The sequence below is a fragment of the Pyxicephalus adspersus genome, chromosome 5, assembly GCF_032062135.1.
Source record: "Pyxicephalus adspersus chromosome 5, UCB_Pads_2.0, whole genome shotgun sequence".
NCBI lineage: Eukaryota > Metazoa > Chordata > Amphibia > Anura > Pyxicephalidae > Pyxicephalus > Pyxicephalus adspersus.
Genome location: NC_092862.1, coordinates 49,359,543 through 49,375,418, shown reverse-complemented (window position 1 = coordinate 49,375,418; position 15,876 = coordinate 49,359,543). Strand labels below are relative to the sequence as shown.

The window sequence follows — 15,876 nt, the reverse complement described above, 5'->3', positions numbered from 1 at the left end:
GCTATAAACAGAAACAGCTATATTTTATATAAACAAACATTCTCGATTATATAAGATATTCATGAAGCTCAACACTCTAAATGTGCAACTTTGCAAACAAATCCATGAGTGTGCCTGCCCAGGAACCTTGCTGCTAAACTAATGGCTCAGTGCAAAACTCATTGTTTAATGTTTTACTGAGCATTTAAAACCTGACAGGAAAAAGCTGCACATTGTGATAACTGTCACTAAAATAAAAAGTCAGATCAGCAAGATCACAGCACCTGTGTTTTCATATGTGAGTATTACACTCCATCTTCTGTTCAAAAGCCAAGAACAATATTTTGCTTAATTCACCCAATTCAAGAGAGACCTCAAACTTTAACATGATGGTCTGATAACTACATAGTAGTTCCCATAAGACCGAGGTTCCCATAACCTACCCTAGAGAAGTTCATCTTGAACTAGGACTTTACAATGTTTTTTTTTTTTCAATGAGAAATCAAACCTACTTAACCATTTCACTAAACTTAGTGCCAACCCAGCTGACATCTTTACAACAATGTCATCATAAAATACCCGATTCTATAAATTGTCCTAATTATATATATATATAAATATATAAAAAATAAAGCAACCCTCAATAAACTATTACTGCAGCAATCTTCATCAAGCAAAGCAATCAAAACACACTCTTTATAACATGATGGAATATGAATGGTAAAATCTGTTGCCACATTAAAGAAACAGTAATTTACCTAATAAAACACCAAAAGACCAAGTACAGAATACGGCTTATAGTCTTTAAAAATGTAAAACTTATTAGAAACAGTTATCCCTACATGTTCTAAAGTACAGAATGACCCTCAGAATTAGATATTACAAATTCTGAGGCACAATAAAATTACAGATGATAATTATTAGGCATCTGCAATTTCTAGGAATACACACAATCTTCCTTGGACATTTTTTTTTAGGAATTCCGGGTTTTTTTTCATAATATATGACGTAAAGCAAAAGTTACTAATCAGTATGTGAACAGCTAGGTCCATTGACAACTGAAAACATGTGAGGACCATTGTCAGTCACAACTTACAGGCTTATCAGATCTTATCCAAATATGTCCCCGTTCCTGGTGACCAATATAGTGTCACCTGAACAAATGAGGCAGGTGAACTCGGGAGAAGGGGCAAAGGCTACATATGATCAAGACTGTAAAGTACTGACACTTGTCAGTAATGGTATATGTGCAATTAAAAAAAACATCTGTTTTCCTGTTATAGCCAGTTGCAAATATGGGGGTTTTATCTGAGGTATAAAAACATTTTTTTTCTTTGTATTTTCTAAAAACTATGGAGTGATGTGATTAAAATATTTAGAAATAACCCCTACTAGAGACTTGTATTGGGACAAACTTACTACAAGGGAAGGTCCAGCACGTTGTACCCTTTTGTCCCCATATATGTTCTTTCTTGGTACACTGTCACAACACTGGTGATGTAGTGAAGTTCTGTTTATGCCTTAAACTGTAGGGAAGTTCATTTGCTAGAGTTTGTATAACTTAATACATAACATGAAAGGCAGTAACTTTAATATAGATATATTTTGAAGAGGAAGAACTTGTAAAACATGTAACTTCACATATCAGTGCATGTAAAGCTGGCCATACACTGGAAAATTAAAAAAATATATTAAAATCTAGGACATGCTCAATCCATTTAAGTTGGGTGGGTTTTTTTTGGGAGAGCAGGGATTGGGGTGAAGTCGAAGAGTGACCAGCATTGAGGGGAAAACTTGTTTTATTCCATGCTGGCTCACCAAAATCAGAACATTCCTTTGCAGGAGGAAAAAAAAGAAAATGTGACACTATTGATTAGTTATAGGGCTAAACAGATTACCCTGCACCATTCTTTTTTTTAGACACTTACAAATACATACAGTTGTTTTTCAGGAACAGAGCCACACACATACATCAAGGAAAATTACACCAAAGTAATAACTCAGATATCTTACTATTGTGCGCAGTCAATGAGTTGATATTCGTTAGACCTCTCAAAGCAAGCCTTCACGCCGTCATCATCCCATAACATTTGTGCATGTTCAAAAAATTCCTGAAAATGTAAAGCAAAGTCAATTAGAAAACGTAATACAACTAAAATGTGTTGTCTGTATATGCACAATAATACATCATAGGATATTTCTTCATTAACAATCCTTTTTGGAACATATTGACAACCAGGATGTCCATGCTTAATACTCTTTCTTAGTTCATTTAAGTAACAAAGTACCGTATAACCAAATCTTTACATGTAAAAACATATTAAACTTTATCTTTATAATTGCTTTACCTTGAATACTTTTTTCAATTAAAAATATTATATATGTTACACATGTTAAGTGAAATTCAGCCAAAACATTTTTTTAGCTTTTATTTTGGATGTCAAGAGTACTACTCATACACAGCTATATGCGTTTGTACCCTTTGCTGGCAGTACCTGTGGACGTGGTTCAGGGCTATGAGAAGCGGAAACCAAGACGCAACCTCACCGCCAGTACGAACTAGAGCTTATAAACAAAGTGTAGATTTAAAAAAGAGGTAAATGTGACTGCTAATGTATTTTACTGATAACTATTTAAAATTAAAGGGATTGATACAGTGTAATATTGGTGAAAGTCACAGCTTTATAAATATGTTCACAAAGTCCACAAATATATATATATATATATATATATATATATATAATTTTGTCCTCATATACTATGCAATTCAACTTTGGAAACATGCCCACAGTGAGAAACTAATTAAAGTATTCCTCCATATCCCCCATCCATCTATAAAAGTTATTAACTGAACTAAACTGATATATCCCTCCACCCCATGCCCCTTATTCCTCTATGAAGACTATTACCTGAACTGAATTCAAATTTTTGTCAGAGGACAGTCAACTTCACATAAGTGCTCTGGTAAACATTTTAACAGAAATTCATTTTTATTGATACCAAAGACGCATAGCAATCCTTGCAAATGACATGACATTTTTTGAAATGGTTGAGAAGATGTGGAAAGGCCTTGCACATGAACCTGACCCTCAGTGGTATAAAGAGTTAAAAAACAAATGCACCCCCCTCTGTTTTCAAGCTGATGAGTTTCACCTCCTTACATAATTGTTCAGCTGAATATTTGGCTTAATGTTTTATGACCCTCTTCTCTTTTTGCTTAAATGTTAAGTTTTTAAGTGAACATTGGTCTGCTGGCAAAATTCCAGTCTGAACAACTGCTCTGTGTCTGCATGGTTTGGAACTAAGGAGACTTACATTTTTATTAAAGTGTATATAAGCCTCAACAAGTAACAATTTGCTTCCTTTTAGTCTGCCAAATTTACAATTGAAAATGCTTTCTTCAAAAAGTACAAACAATTTGTTGTTAATACTGCCAGAAATCCAGTGGACGTGGAAGATAATGCACATTTTGAAGTGTTATCTAAAGCAGGCTTATTGGCTTCATCCAGTTCTCTGCAGTGAGCTACAAAGAACCTTCCTCTTATGTTAAGTGGAAGGCGGCTGGAAAGAAGCGAACTAATGTGTTTAAATCATCTAACTATATGTAAATTGTAGTTCATTATATGTTTGTTCTATGATTTCATAGTTGGGCCACAGGTTCACTTTAAAAGTAAGTGACTTTTTGAAAAAATATTAATTTTACTAGAGAACAATAAAAAGCAGTACACTTAAAAGTGAACATATAATAAATATAGGTCAAAAATATAGTAGGTTTTTTTTAAGTCCATAACCTGTTATGTATTCAGTTATAATATTGCTCTCTCTTTCCATCCTAATAAAGAAATCCCAGCATCACCTCTGCATGCTCATTGGCAGCCTATGTATTACTGAATAAACCAGAAAGACCTGTCTTTAAAAGAAGAGAATAAAAAGTCTGTCTTTCTTTTATTCTAAATCACCTTTTACTTTTGTTTTAGTTGTGAAGAAAATCACTGATCCACTTCTGAAGTCAACACTTTCTGGTCACAGATGGTAAATATTAAATATTTGCACAAGATTAAACAAAACGATTTATTTTAAGGCACTGCAAAACATTAGGGATAACCTATGAAAAAAAAGGTTTACCCTTTACAAGGTACTGTTGAAATGTGTAATGACCCTCTGTGAGAACTAATTCTAGCAGGCTCATTATACAGAATAAAAAAGGGTCACATTTATTTCTAAAGAAAGTATTACTATTATAATAGCCTTCGGGGTCAGAAAGAAGTTTCTCCCTGTCAAAACAAAATTGTACCATATTTTTGCCCACTTCTGAGTTAACCAATGGTAGAGGTGATGAGAATGTGATGTACTTTAACAAGCTGAACTTGCAATGCATACAAAGCTTTGTGTGGCATGAGAACACATACAGTTCAATTTTTAGGAGACATCATTGCTACCTGGCATGTCTTTTATTTATTAATGCAAACCAAATTTCTTTCATTTGAATGTCAATCGTTATAGAACACTCACAAGGCCTCTCTAAAATGTCTGTTAGTCTAACTATATTTATAGAAGTTATTCGAGGGAAAAAAATACGCTTTCTGAGTTAAAGATTTCCAGAGCACGACTGCCATGTGAATAGAACACAGACAGTGTTATTCATTTGCACATGATGACCCTTTCTGAAAAAAAAGGTGTGTTTGTGTACAAACACTTTCCAGACAACAGTAGATGAGCTTTCACTGCACCAATGTGTCTGGATGAAAGGTACAAACACGTGCACAAGCAGCCCGAAAAAAGTCAAACCACAAAACTGCAGACCTATGCAAACAAAATGGTTTATTATCCAGTCTGCCCTAAAACATCACACTGGTTCACTCCAGGTCATCAAGGGAAAAAAAGGAGGAGCCATACAAATAGCCAGCATTATTACAAATATGAAAAAAAAATTTTCACCTATACCTGTAGTTGGAATTTAAGGATCATGGCTGGCCAAGAAAAAAATACCATATCACCTACAGTCAGCAACAACACTCTGCCATTGCTCTGATCTCATTTCTTGTATCCCAGTAAAATTCATACACACAATGGGGAAAATAAGTGTTACAAAGTTTTGAACAGAGTAGAGAAAGGTAAAACCCCTGTTGGGTTCTACTGCTATCTGGGCCTTCAAATTATTTTATGGTCTGACAAAGGTTTCATTGGACAGGAAGTGAGTGAATTTATCCGGTAACAAAACTTTCCCCTCCTCTATCTAAAAAAAATATATTCCTATTTGTATTGTTTTGGCTGCCTATATAATTTTACTTATTGTTAAGGTATATGATCAATATTGAGGGAAAGGTTTGGTATTTGAAATTACAGCCTGCAATATGTTTAATTTTCACATATCCTGCTATGTCCTAAAGTTATTATTAAACTAAAGTTCCACTTTTACAAATGCTTGATTAGGCAGGTCATTATTGCAGAAAGGTACAAGTGATTTCCCTTTTGCAGTACTCCCTTCTACCTGCCTGATCGCTTTGGGTTCAGGCAGATAGAAGAGAATATTGCAAAAAGGACAAAGCTAAGCTGCATGGACATGTGCAGCGTCAGCTGGGTAATCCTGGCTTCTCTTGCTTGTGCCGTGGATGAATAAACTCCTGCGCACCTGAATGGGGGTTTTGCCATCCAGACATAGTCAATCAAGATAGCCTAGGTTAACGGCTGGGAGGGAGAAGGGAATGAAAGTGGTGGCACCCATGGAATGCAGATAGATGAGTCCCCTGAGTTGTTACGCTTTCACATCAAAGATTTCTGGGTGTGTTGGATGCCATCTTTCACTGTAAAATGTGGTTTTATTCACAGCCCTACAATACTGCATCCAGTGTACATTTTGTAACAAAGGCTAAAGGTTGGGAACAAGGAGCTGAGAAAGGTGATGCAGGATTGGGAAACATTATTGGTGGCCCTCTTTTTTTTAAATATTGTTTAAATTTTGTTAACAGGTTATCTAAATAAAGAGTCTATAAATTGTTGAAATCTATATACATGATAGACTTTAAATATAATTTTAACTCTATTGAGTTCCCACATTTCAAATTGGTAAACTTATATAATTTGACAAGCCCTTATCTACAGGCTCATGGGAACTGTAGTCTTGCAGAATTCCTTGCGTCTGATGAAAGTGATGAATTGGCCCCTTCTTGGATCCTTCCTCCGATCTCTGGTGGTCTGAACAGAATTAAATCCCCAGTGATGACATTATAGGGCAAAGATGATGATTTGTACTTTTCTGCAACTGGATAACTTTAAAAAATGTCAAAGAAAGCTTTCCTACACATGGACTTAAAAGAGGAACTTTACTCAAGTGTAGACCCCAGTGCTATAATTCATCCCCTTCACTATTTTGTTTAGTTTCAAAAGAAATAAAAGCACCATAAAATGTACCAATCCTTCAATTTCAGAAATATCTTGTGCCGATAATTAATTCAAACCATAATCTAAGATTAGATAAGATGCAACAGTTATATTGACCCAAAAAAATTAGCTAGTCTCTACAGATTCTGCTTAAACCCCATTTGGACAATGATGCAAGCATAAAGACATACAACCCATTTATAACTTAACAGAGTAGCGGAGACACTTATAGACAAGACATGTACAGGAATGAAATAACTGCATGAAGACATTATGATGTTCAAACTTTAGGGACATTATGAAGTATGGGTCAGATAGGCTGATTAAACAGTTGTCCCGGGCAAACTAGTTAATGTCCTGATAGGATTGTAATGGCAAAAGCAATTACAGTAGAATAGGAGGTTTGAAAACACCAACAAAGGAAAATGTGAAATTTAAGGTAGATCTAAACATTTAATTTACAAAGCCCTGTGTACCAGTGGGTACCAATGTGATAGGGTGTGAGATGGCAAAGGTATTACTACCTAAACAAGGACCCTAATAGGAGGATCACCAAGTATTTTAGTTTAGGTCTCAAAAGTTTCAAAAGATTAAAAATAACAGTTTACTTCTATATCCCCCCCTCCTTGTCTTTGCAGGGCGGAGCAGTATGGTGATGGAGTAAAAAACAATGACTGTAAAAGTGCAAAAGATCATGAGCTATAGACAATATGCTAAATTTCTAAATGTTGCCCATTAAACAGTTGGGATGAGATACAATTTTAAGCACAAAGTACACATAAAAAGTTATGTTCTTCATTCTAGTTATTAAAATTCCCAATAATGAAGTGACGGACAACCTCCTGTTAAAAAAATTCATGCTAAAATTTAGCTCAAGTAGACAAAGAATGTAAAGGTAAAGAAGATTCTTCTAGAACTAACTGTATACCTTATCTTTTAAAAGGAAAGTTTACTGAATTGTTTTTCTCACAAAGAGGGCATCTGTATATATTTAATATTAAACACACTATTAGAAATCCACCATACTTGAAAGAATGTACACAATGGTGCAGGGAGGATATGGGTGTTAATAACTTTGCAATTATTACAAATCTTGTTATATGAACATCTTGTACGTCTATGTTGTATTAAAATTTTTCAGTCACTACAATATTAGGAGTTAATCTATATCCTTAGCCAAAACTTGTATTATTAGTTATGCATAGAGATAGAAGGGCAGAAAGTGACAGGAAATCTAAATAGGTTAGTCATCACCAAAACAGAAGTGAAACCTTGCGAGACAATCTTGGAGACACCTGTGCCTGTGAAAACTTGGAAAAGAACTCTTTTAGAGTGGGGGGAAGTCCTACCTGAACAATTCATAGTTCCATTTGACTGCATTGCTTTTCAATATCATTAGCTGAAACTTTTTTTTGCATTAAAATAATTTTAAAACTAGTTCTACATTCATGCTGCCAGTCGGCATATCATATATTTTGCTTAAATAATGCGGTTGACAAATTAATTTCCACAGTGTTCTTGCCCTTACACTATACAAGGAAAACATACAATTCAGCAATTGTTGAATTCTGGAGCAGAGAATATTTAACTTTTTTCCTTCTTTTAGATAAACCAGGGTAATTACGGAATGGAAATAATCTAAGAGGGCTATTTTTAGAGTGCTTTCTGAAGTCACTGCAGAACAAAGTGTGAAAGCCAACTGTAAATAATAACAGAGTCTTTTGTACTCATGGTAACATTTCCACACTGTATTATTACTGATGCTCGTTTATGTGTAAATATGAATAGTAGAAAATGCAGCACTTAGATTGGGGTATTTAGAGATGTGGGAGATCCTTAACTCTAACACAATGGCAGTCTTTAAGAGATAAATCAGTCGTTTTGCTGTAAAAACAAACAAGGTCCCCTGTGATGGATTAAATTTGGCCCTTGTGGAATAGTTTAAGAAATCAAATGCTCATGATCATTCCCTTTGGCATAGACAGTGTGAAATACTCATGTTTGGCAACACCCAAACCCCCAATTACTTGCACTATCACAGCAACAACATCCAAACAGTGTTGCTACTTAAAATATAACCCTGTACCATTAGGATTATTTAATTTTTCATCAGCACTTTCATCAAATCATTCTTTAGCACTCATGCTAAGGCAGAAGAGTCATTAAAGCCATTAAAGTGAAGCTACCTTAGCACCCAAAGGATATACTTAATGATAACAATCCCTTGCTTCTTGTACACCTGCTCTGGTGACAGTTTCTTAAATTGTTACCCTAGGGAGGGGGCAAGTTTTATTGCACGCCCAACTAAGTGCCTTCTGCTGTAACTTCTAGGTGTGCAATAATCTTGCAATTATCTTACTAATTAGTGAAATATTTTGATAAGCTATGTCAGGAGCTTGCATGCCTACAATTTCAATAGGTTGCATGGGTGAAAAGATGTGTGTGAACGTCTAGAACCCTATAGATGTTTTTCCAAAAATAGAGATGAACTCAAATACCAGCTGCATTTTTTAAGCCACACTGGATAACTGGTATAATATTGTTCCAATAAAATCTCTGTAATTTTGAGCTGCTTTATCTACCACATACAACATATAGCCAAATGGAAAACTAACAATCACACCACCTATAATAAGCTTTTTAGACACCCTATTCAAAAATCATGTGCAGTGGAATAAAAATGGCTTTCTTGGCCCTAAAGCTATAACAGCATCTACTCTTCTGCAAACACATTTGGTTGTGGGGATGTGTGCCCACTGAGCTAAAAAGAAAATGTGAAGTGGAGAACTGAGGCTGGACAAAAAGACATGGTTCACAATCATAGTTCCAAGTTATTCTAAAGTTTTTGTTAGGTTTGAGGTCAGGGCTTAGTGCAGCGCTTTCTGAAACCTGGAAGAATACAATAGTACCAATAGCTCTGTAAGCTTTAGAACAAAAAGTACCCTTCACTAGAAACTGCACAAAGTAAATTGGAAGGGCGTCCACATTTTTTTGGTCATTTTGTAAACTATGGAGGGGTAGGGTTACCTCTGACCTCAGAAGTCTGTTTTCTTAACAATTTCTAAGAGGTCTATGGGTTCCTTACATGAGGTTTTGCATCTGTGTTAGCGGTTTATCCGATTGTTGCCCCCCAGCCTAAAATCTAACCTTGAGAATGAATCAGAAAGGTGCAGAATGAATTGTTTGGCTACTTTAAATGCAGATAATTTTGTGGTATTTAGTAAGTTTTGGGAATTTTTAACTTACAATCACTGTTGGATATACTTGGTCCTGTACAACTCTACAACTGCTTGGTGAGCTATGCAATGGCACTGTAACCAAAGTCATAGTTCTCCTCCTTGACCCGGAGTGCAGCAGAGGTATGGGGGTTATATAATTCCTGCGCTTTATAATAAGTGAACATTGAATCATATTTCTAATTAAATCTTGTGGGAGAGATTTCCTAACTGGAGATATGCTTTAAAGTTTGCATTATATAGCAGAACTACTAAAAACCACATTTCCTGCAAAAAATATTTTACCACTTCTGTACCTTTAATAAAAATAGGATAGTTGATACTGCTGCCTTCCCAGTCTGTAAATGCGATCTTCAATGGTTGCATGCTAATTCTAATACATTGAGAGTTACATTGTTTGCATCTGTCATTTGCAACTCTTATTTAATGTACAGTGCTGCATAATATGTTGGAGCTTTATAAATAGAGTTTATTTAATAAAGAAACATAGATTTTCACTTTGCTTGGTATGCATACATGTTATGGGGAAGTAGTACAAAAAAACACTGAAGAAATAGGAAGGTAATCAACAGGTAGCTTCAATATTTTTTCTAAGCAAAGGTTTACATGAAGACACTAAAGATGTAGGTTATGTAACAGAAATCAGGTGATACAATCTGGGGAGGGATGACATCAACCCCCAACAGTCCACGTTACATAAAAACCCCTTTTAAAACCTAGGGAGATGTCCAAGAACTCCAGTATATAAAAATACCAAGCTGCTGTGTGGAAATTAGTTGATGATTTGTAAACAACATCTCCCACTGGGACTCTCAACAAAGCAAATCAGTGGTTCTATATACAAGATGCTGATCAGTTCCTGTGGGAGTCATTACATGTCACAGAACACAAAAGGTGTCCCACATGGACCTTTAAACTCAAGCAAAGCAAACGTACTGGTTGTGACAACATTGCACAAACGAAAATGCACATATAATAATGAGTTTAGGGCTGTTTTTTTTCGGTGTGTCATCATGTCAATTATAGTTGGTCTGATGCTAAATGTCTTTTGCCCAGGAGACACACACCTATAAATATATGCACAATATAAATTCTTTAGCCTCTTTCTAATGCTGCCTCATAAAGACATATACATGAACAGAAAAGTAAGTATATTTATTGCTGATGGGAATTAACAGTTTTGTGGCGCAGCATAGAAAAAAATCATACAAGATTATTAAACAAGGCAAGAGCAGTAAACCCCACCAACTAACAATAATTCATACTTCACCGATGTGACTATGGTTGCTGCATAATACCACTGTTGAACATCAACATTCCTCTTTTGTAATGCCTGATTATGAATGATTTTTCCTACACAAAGGCTTTATTTAAAACTTAAGGAGCACCAAGTTCATCCAGGACATAAAATACATTAAAGAAGCATTCTTTCTTTTATCCCCTAAAGCACCCTGCAGTCTGAAACACAGAGCAGATCTAGTTGGCTTGACCTGGCCTGCAAAAGTCTATTGTTAAGTGTCAACATGTACCTGAGTCAGTTATCAAAGCAAGTCCAAAGAAGCCCCTGGCATCTTGGACAAGTCAAGCATAAGCCCTGCCCTTTCAGATGTTGACATTTAAGGGATGATTGGGGGGCAGATTTAGTTCTGGAAGGGGCAGAGCTTTTTCTTAAGCAAGAAGGTAAAGCTGAAGCCCTTTGTATTGCCTAGGCATTTAATGGAAGCAGCACCAAAATGGACATGTGGATTAAAAGACATCACACGGCATCTGAACATTAGCACTACTGCTACACTAGGTCATGGTTCAATTATTAGCATCTTCCTGGAGAAAAATTACTTAAATTGGGTAAGGAGATCTACAGATATCAATGAACTGATGAATCCATACTGGAAATATTAAATACAACTAAAAAAAAAGTCAGCAAATCCACTAAATGCACCTTCAGTCTGAGAATAATAAGTCCATTGCATCCTTGAGTCTAAAAGAGCCTTATATGGCTTCAAGGCAGCATAGCAGCTTGTCACATAATTTTGTAGATATGTCCTTTCCCTCAAAGACTACAGAGCAAGGTTTACAGTGGAAATACACCACTAAAAATCTGAAAAAATGTCCAGGAGCCTGTTAATGGTCTTACATGCATATTATTTTTCAGGTCAAAATAGCCAGATATCTAACATTTTCGTCAGAACTGATGAGAAAGGGCAATCTCAATGTTTCATGAATGTCAAACTTGACCAAACCTGAGCCTAATTACAAAACCTTAATCTCCTGCCTATATATACATGTATGGTTTCTACATGTGTGGGTACCGTTGTGAATTACGGATCCGGTGTAATGGCTACCACAGCCTTCAGCAGCGGCCTAGTATCCCATGTGGTGTGTGCTTAGTTGGACCATCATTTGCCTTTCAACAATGACTCCAAACACACCTTCAGGCTACTTAAGGGCCATCTGACAAGGAAGGAGAATAGCGTGCTGTATCAGATGTCCTGACCTCTACAATACTGAGATTGTCTGCATTTCAAAACAATCAGTGGTTTCAAAGGTATAGGTAGAATACCTGATGTACAAATGTCCATGATCATGTTTACCAAGAACTTTTCTACGGTTTTAAAAATGTAACAGGAAGCCTTGCTGGCCATTATGGTGGCTGTTAAAGAAGTAGAAGGGTGAGGGTTCCATCTCTCTCTCAACATTTAATTCTTACTCAATTTTTCAACTTCCCAAATAGGTCCCTTAACTTCAGAAGCAATGCTTTGGACTTTCTAATGAAAAAATGAGAAATAAAAATTCTGAGCGGCTCCTGCCACACTTTGATAATTACATAAAAGTGCTGTCAAGGTACACAAGGCGTGTCCACTATTAAATACAGAGCCTTATTCATGTCTGCTATCAAATACAGTGCCTTATTCATAATTTGGGGTAAAGATATTACTTTAAAAATGTCCTTTAATATCCATATAAAGAGACAAAGTTAGCACACTGTTCTAATTGTATTTACATTCTCTGGATTATGTACCAGCTGTACATTTCCTTTACCTCATCGCTTCACCTGAGTTTGTGTCTCAACACACACTTAATGTAACATGGAACAAAAGAGCACACAAGTAAACAAACCTGATGCGATTACATCCTTGTCCTTCCTGGTATAACTGCAGGCCACCTACAAGTGGAACTTCGCATTAGGCAAAACATATGCTGCTGATTATTATAAAGAACAAAGGCATACTTTGAAACGGATTTGGACAAAAAATAGAGTGTGGAGGAATATAAAAATAAATAAATTAAAAACAAAAACATTTATTACTGTATAGAGTCTACTTATTAGATTGCCATGCTTTGTTTCTGCTAGTTAATGCCTAAAAACAGAAACAAAAGCACAGATTATTCCACAACTATTACAGTAGTAGATGGACATATATGGGATAAATAAAATACCTAACGCTCAAAAACTCTTACCCCTCAGGTAATAAAGTTGCAAGGTATCACATTTAAATGTTCTATCGCCATCTGATCATACAAAATATTCGAAGTAGGGCACAACTTTGTGCTGAAGTACACAGTCATTAATTTGTAGTATACTATGTAAAATCCCAACTGGCATTTTCCTTTGACGCAAATCACTATGGTTGGGAAGCAAAATTAGGATCAATATGGTTAACATATTAACAATACAATTATGGGAAGAATTGGCTTTTATTCAGAAGAAGTGAGTTTCAAAGCTTCTGACTAGGACATATGGGTTCATTTAATGTACAGTAAAACTCCACTTGGTACCTAAAACCATTCTATGGTCTGTAATGATGTTATAGATCTGCTTTGGGACACTGTAAGAAAATACCAAAAACTATAAATTTCTTTAATTAATTGGGCCTATTGGCGTATAAATTCTACATAATACTTCTTAATTAAAGGAATATATATTCTTTGGTTAAATTGAGATTTACATAAAAGCATGGTTACAAATTTTGTTTAAACCATACCAGAAATAGAAAAACAGTGACACTTCTGGGATGGCTGTATATTCAGTAGTCACTAAACTAGTGTTTTTGAGATTTAGGAATATTTATCTAATATTCAACTTAAATATATCATGACTGAACTAATACTAACTTCTGTAATGCATATTACATGTGCTAAAGAAACCCAGACTACTTTGTTGCTTGAGTATACTGTGGTTTAAAAGTACTAGTAAGTCAGTGTGCACTTTATGTATCTGTGTATGATCTCACCAGAGCCAACAACATCTTAAGAACACTGACATATTTGTATGGATGTATAGGTGAGTTTAGATTGCAAGCTCCTTCAAAGGCACAGAACCCACTAAATGCTCCAGGTATTCTTTGCAGAACTCAACATGTTGGAGTTCCACAGTATCTTACAAAATATAGAACACATTATATATGGAGAGTTGGAACCCTTTGAAAGTAATCCAATAAGTCTATGTCAATGGGGGTGGTTGGGACTCTTTCAGGCAGTGGCACACGGCTGTGTCAGATTGAAGCATGGTTTGCAAACAAGGCATTTCTCATTTGGCTGTGTGGTTTGTATTCTGAGGATCTGCACCACAGCCGCAGTCACATGCAGATCTTGTTGACCCTTGTTTGCCTCACAGCAGCAAGGAGCCGTGGCCCCATGGTTGTAAACCAGGGGTCTGGAACGACCCTCAGTCTTTGGTAAATAAAATAATACCACAGTGTTATCTGTTCATCTTAGGTTGTACTTTTTCTAATTTTTAAGACCTACAAAGAACCAGATGAGATTTCATTATGTCCTGATATGAAAAGGCTTGGAGCACTAAAGTTTAAAAAATGCATTGGCAGCCTGCAGTTGTGACCTACATTATAGACCAAAGTCTGAATAATCTGTTTACATGCCACCAAGACCAAGGACATGACCCTTAGATCTATGGCAGCAGAAGGATTAAATGATATGATTTATTATTTTCACACTATCCTACTTTTCTTTTCTTTACTGTGCTGCCGCTGCCTTTTTTGCCGTTTTTCCCCCCTGTTCTTTTAAGGGTCTTTCTGAAAGAAACTAAGAAACTCCATGACCATTTCCCAAAGAATTCACTATTATTTACAGCTTTTTGGTGAAGTTGGTGTGCAAATGTGGCCCCCTAAATCAAAATATCATTGACCTAGTGCTTTTGATTTGGTGACTAAAAATTTATTGCATTCAAAATTGTGCATGTTCTTTACTCACTTTATATCTTACTGGTCATGTTTTTTAACTTTTCAGTGTAATGCACCTCAAACACAGCCTTGTTTTTATCTTATTATTATTATAGCATATTATCATAAACATGATTTTTTTTATAGCACCAACATATGCAGCTCTGTACATTAAATAAGGGTTGCAAATGACAGACAGACAGTGACACAGGTGGAGAGGAGCCTGCCCCAAAGAGCTTACTATCTTAAACATACCCTGTCCACATAAATACAAAACTACAAAACAGGATCTTTATATAGATCAAAAATCACAGTAAAAGAAAAAACAACAAAAACAAATAACAAAAAAAGAAACTGGTAAAACGCGATGCATTTCAAACATAGATGGGGTGCTTTTTGTAGGTGTAGCCCTTTAGAAAAGTAACTAGTGGAAATGCTCTGAAGAGAGCATAGCTAAGGTCCCACTTTTACCATAAATTAACACTATACATATTGCATATGGTAACTTGAAATAACAATACAACATAATGATTGTACAACAGATAAACAAAACTACAGATTATTTACATTTCAATTAATTTTATTTTTTTATGATGCTGTTAATAAGTAAACCTGTCAAAAATCTATAGAAGAGTACACAGTTTATAGGTGAGATTTCCCAGAATTCCTATCCTCCAGGTTTATATAGGATTTGTGTAGTCCTCTGAGAAAAGAAGTGAGCTAAAGGTCAAATTACAGGCATTCCTAGAAATCTCCAACACCAGGGCCTTCTTTGCGTTTTCCCCTCAAAACTAGGGGGGAAAGTGGGTGCGTCTTATACAGCGAACACCGTTTTTAAAAATATTTAAAATAACATACTCACCCGATACCGCGATCCTGTGTGCTTCTCCTCTTCTCTCCCCCTGGCTGCAGCGCGTGTCTCCTCCTTACTGCAGAGCCGAGCGAGGAGAAGCCGGCACACGTGCCCCCGCGATCCCGGAAGCACGCTGATCCCTGCCCTAACGGAGTTCCCCCGGCGGAGAACGTACCTGTAAGTGATCAGAAGGGGATAAATTGGCACAGGGTGATCAGAAGGGGATGAATTGGCACAGGGTGATCAGAAG

General features: G+C 36.0%; 1 protein-coding gene across 2 annotated transcripts in view; it reads right to left on the bottom strand.

Annotated features, from left to right (window-relative positions):
- GNAL (G protein subunit alpha L) overlaps positions 1-15,876 on the bottom strand; it is a 135,072-nt gene that overhangs the window by 29,252 nt on the left and 89,944 nt on the right. For both annotated transcript variants that reach the window (XM_072411456.1, XM_072411457.1), the window contains exon 5: positions 1,993-2,090. In XM_072411456.1, coding sequence (XP_072267557.1) covers positions 1,993-2,090 — 98 coding nt within the window. The remainder of the gene's footprint in view (positions 1-1,992; positions 2,091-15,876) is intronic.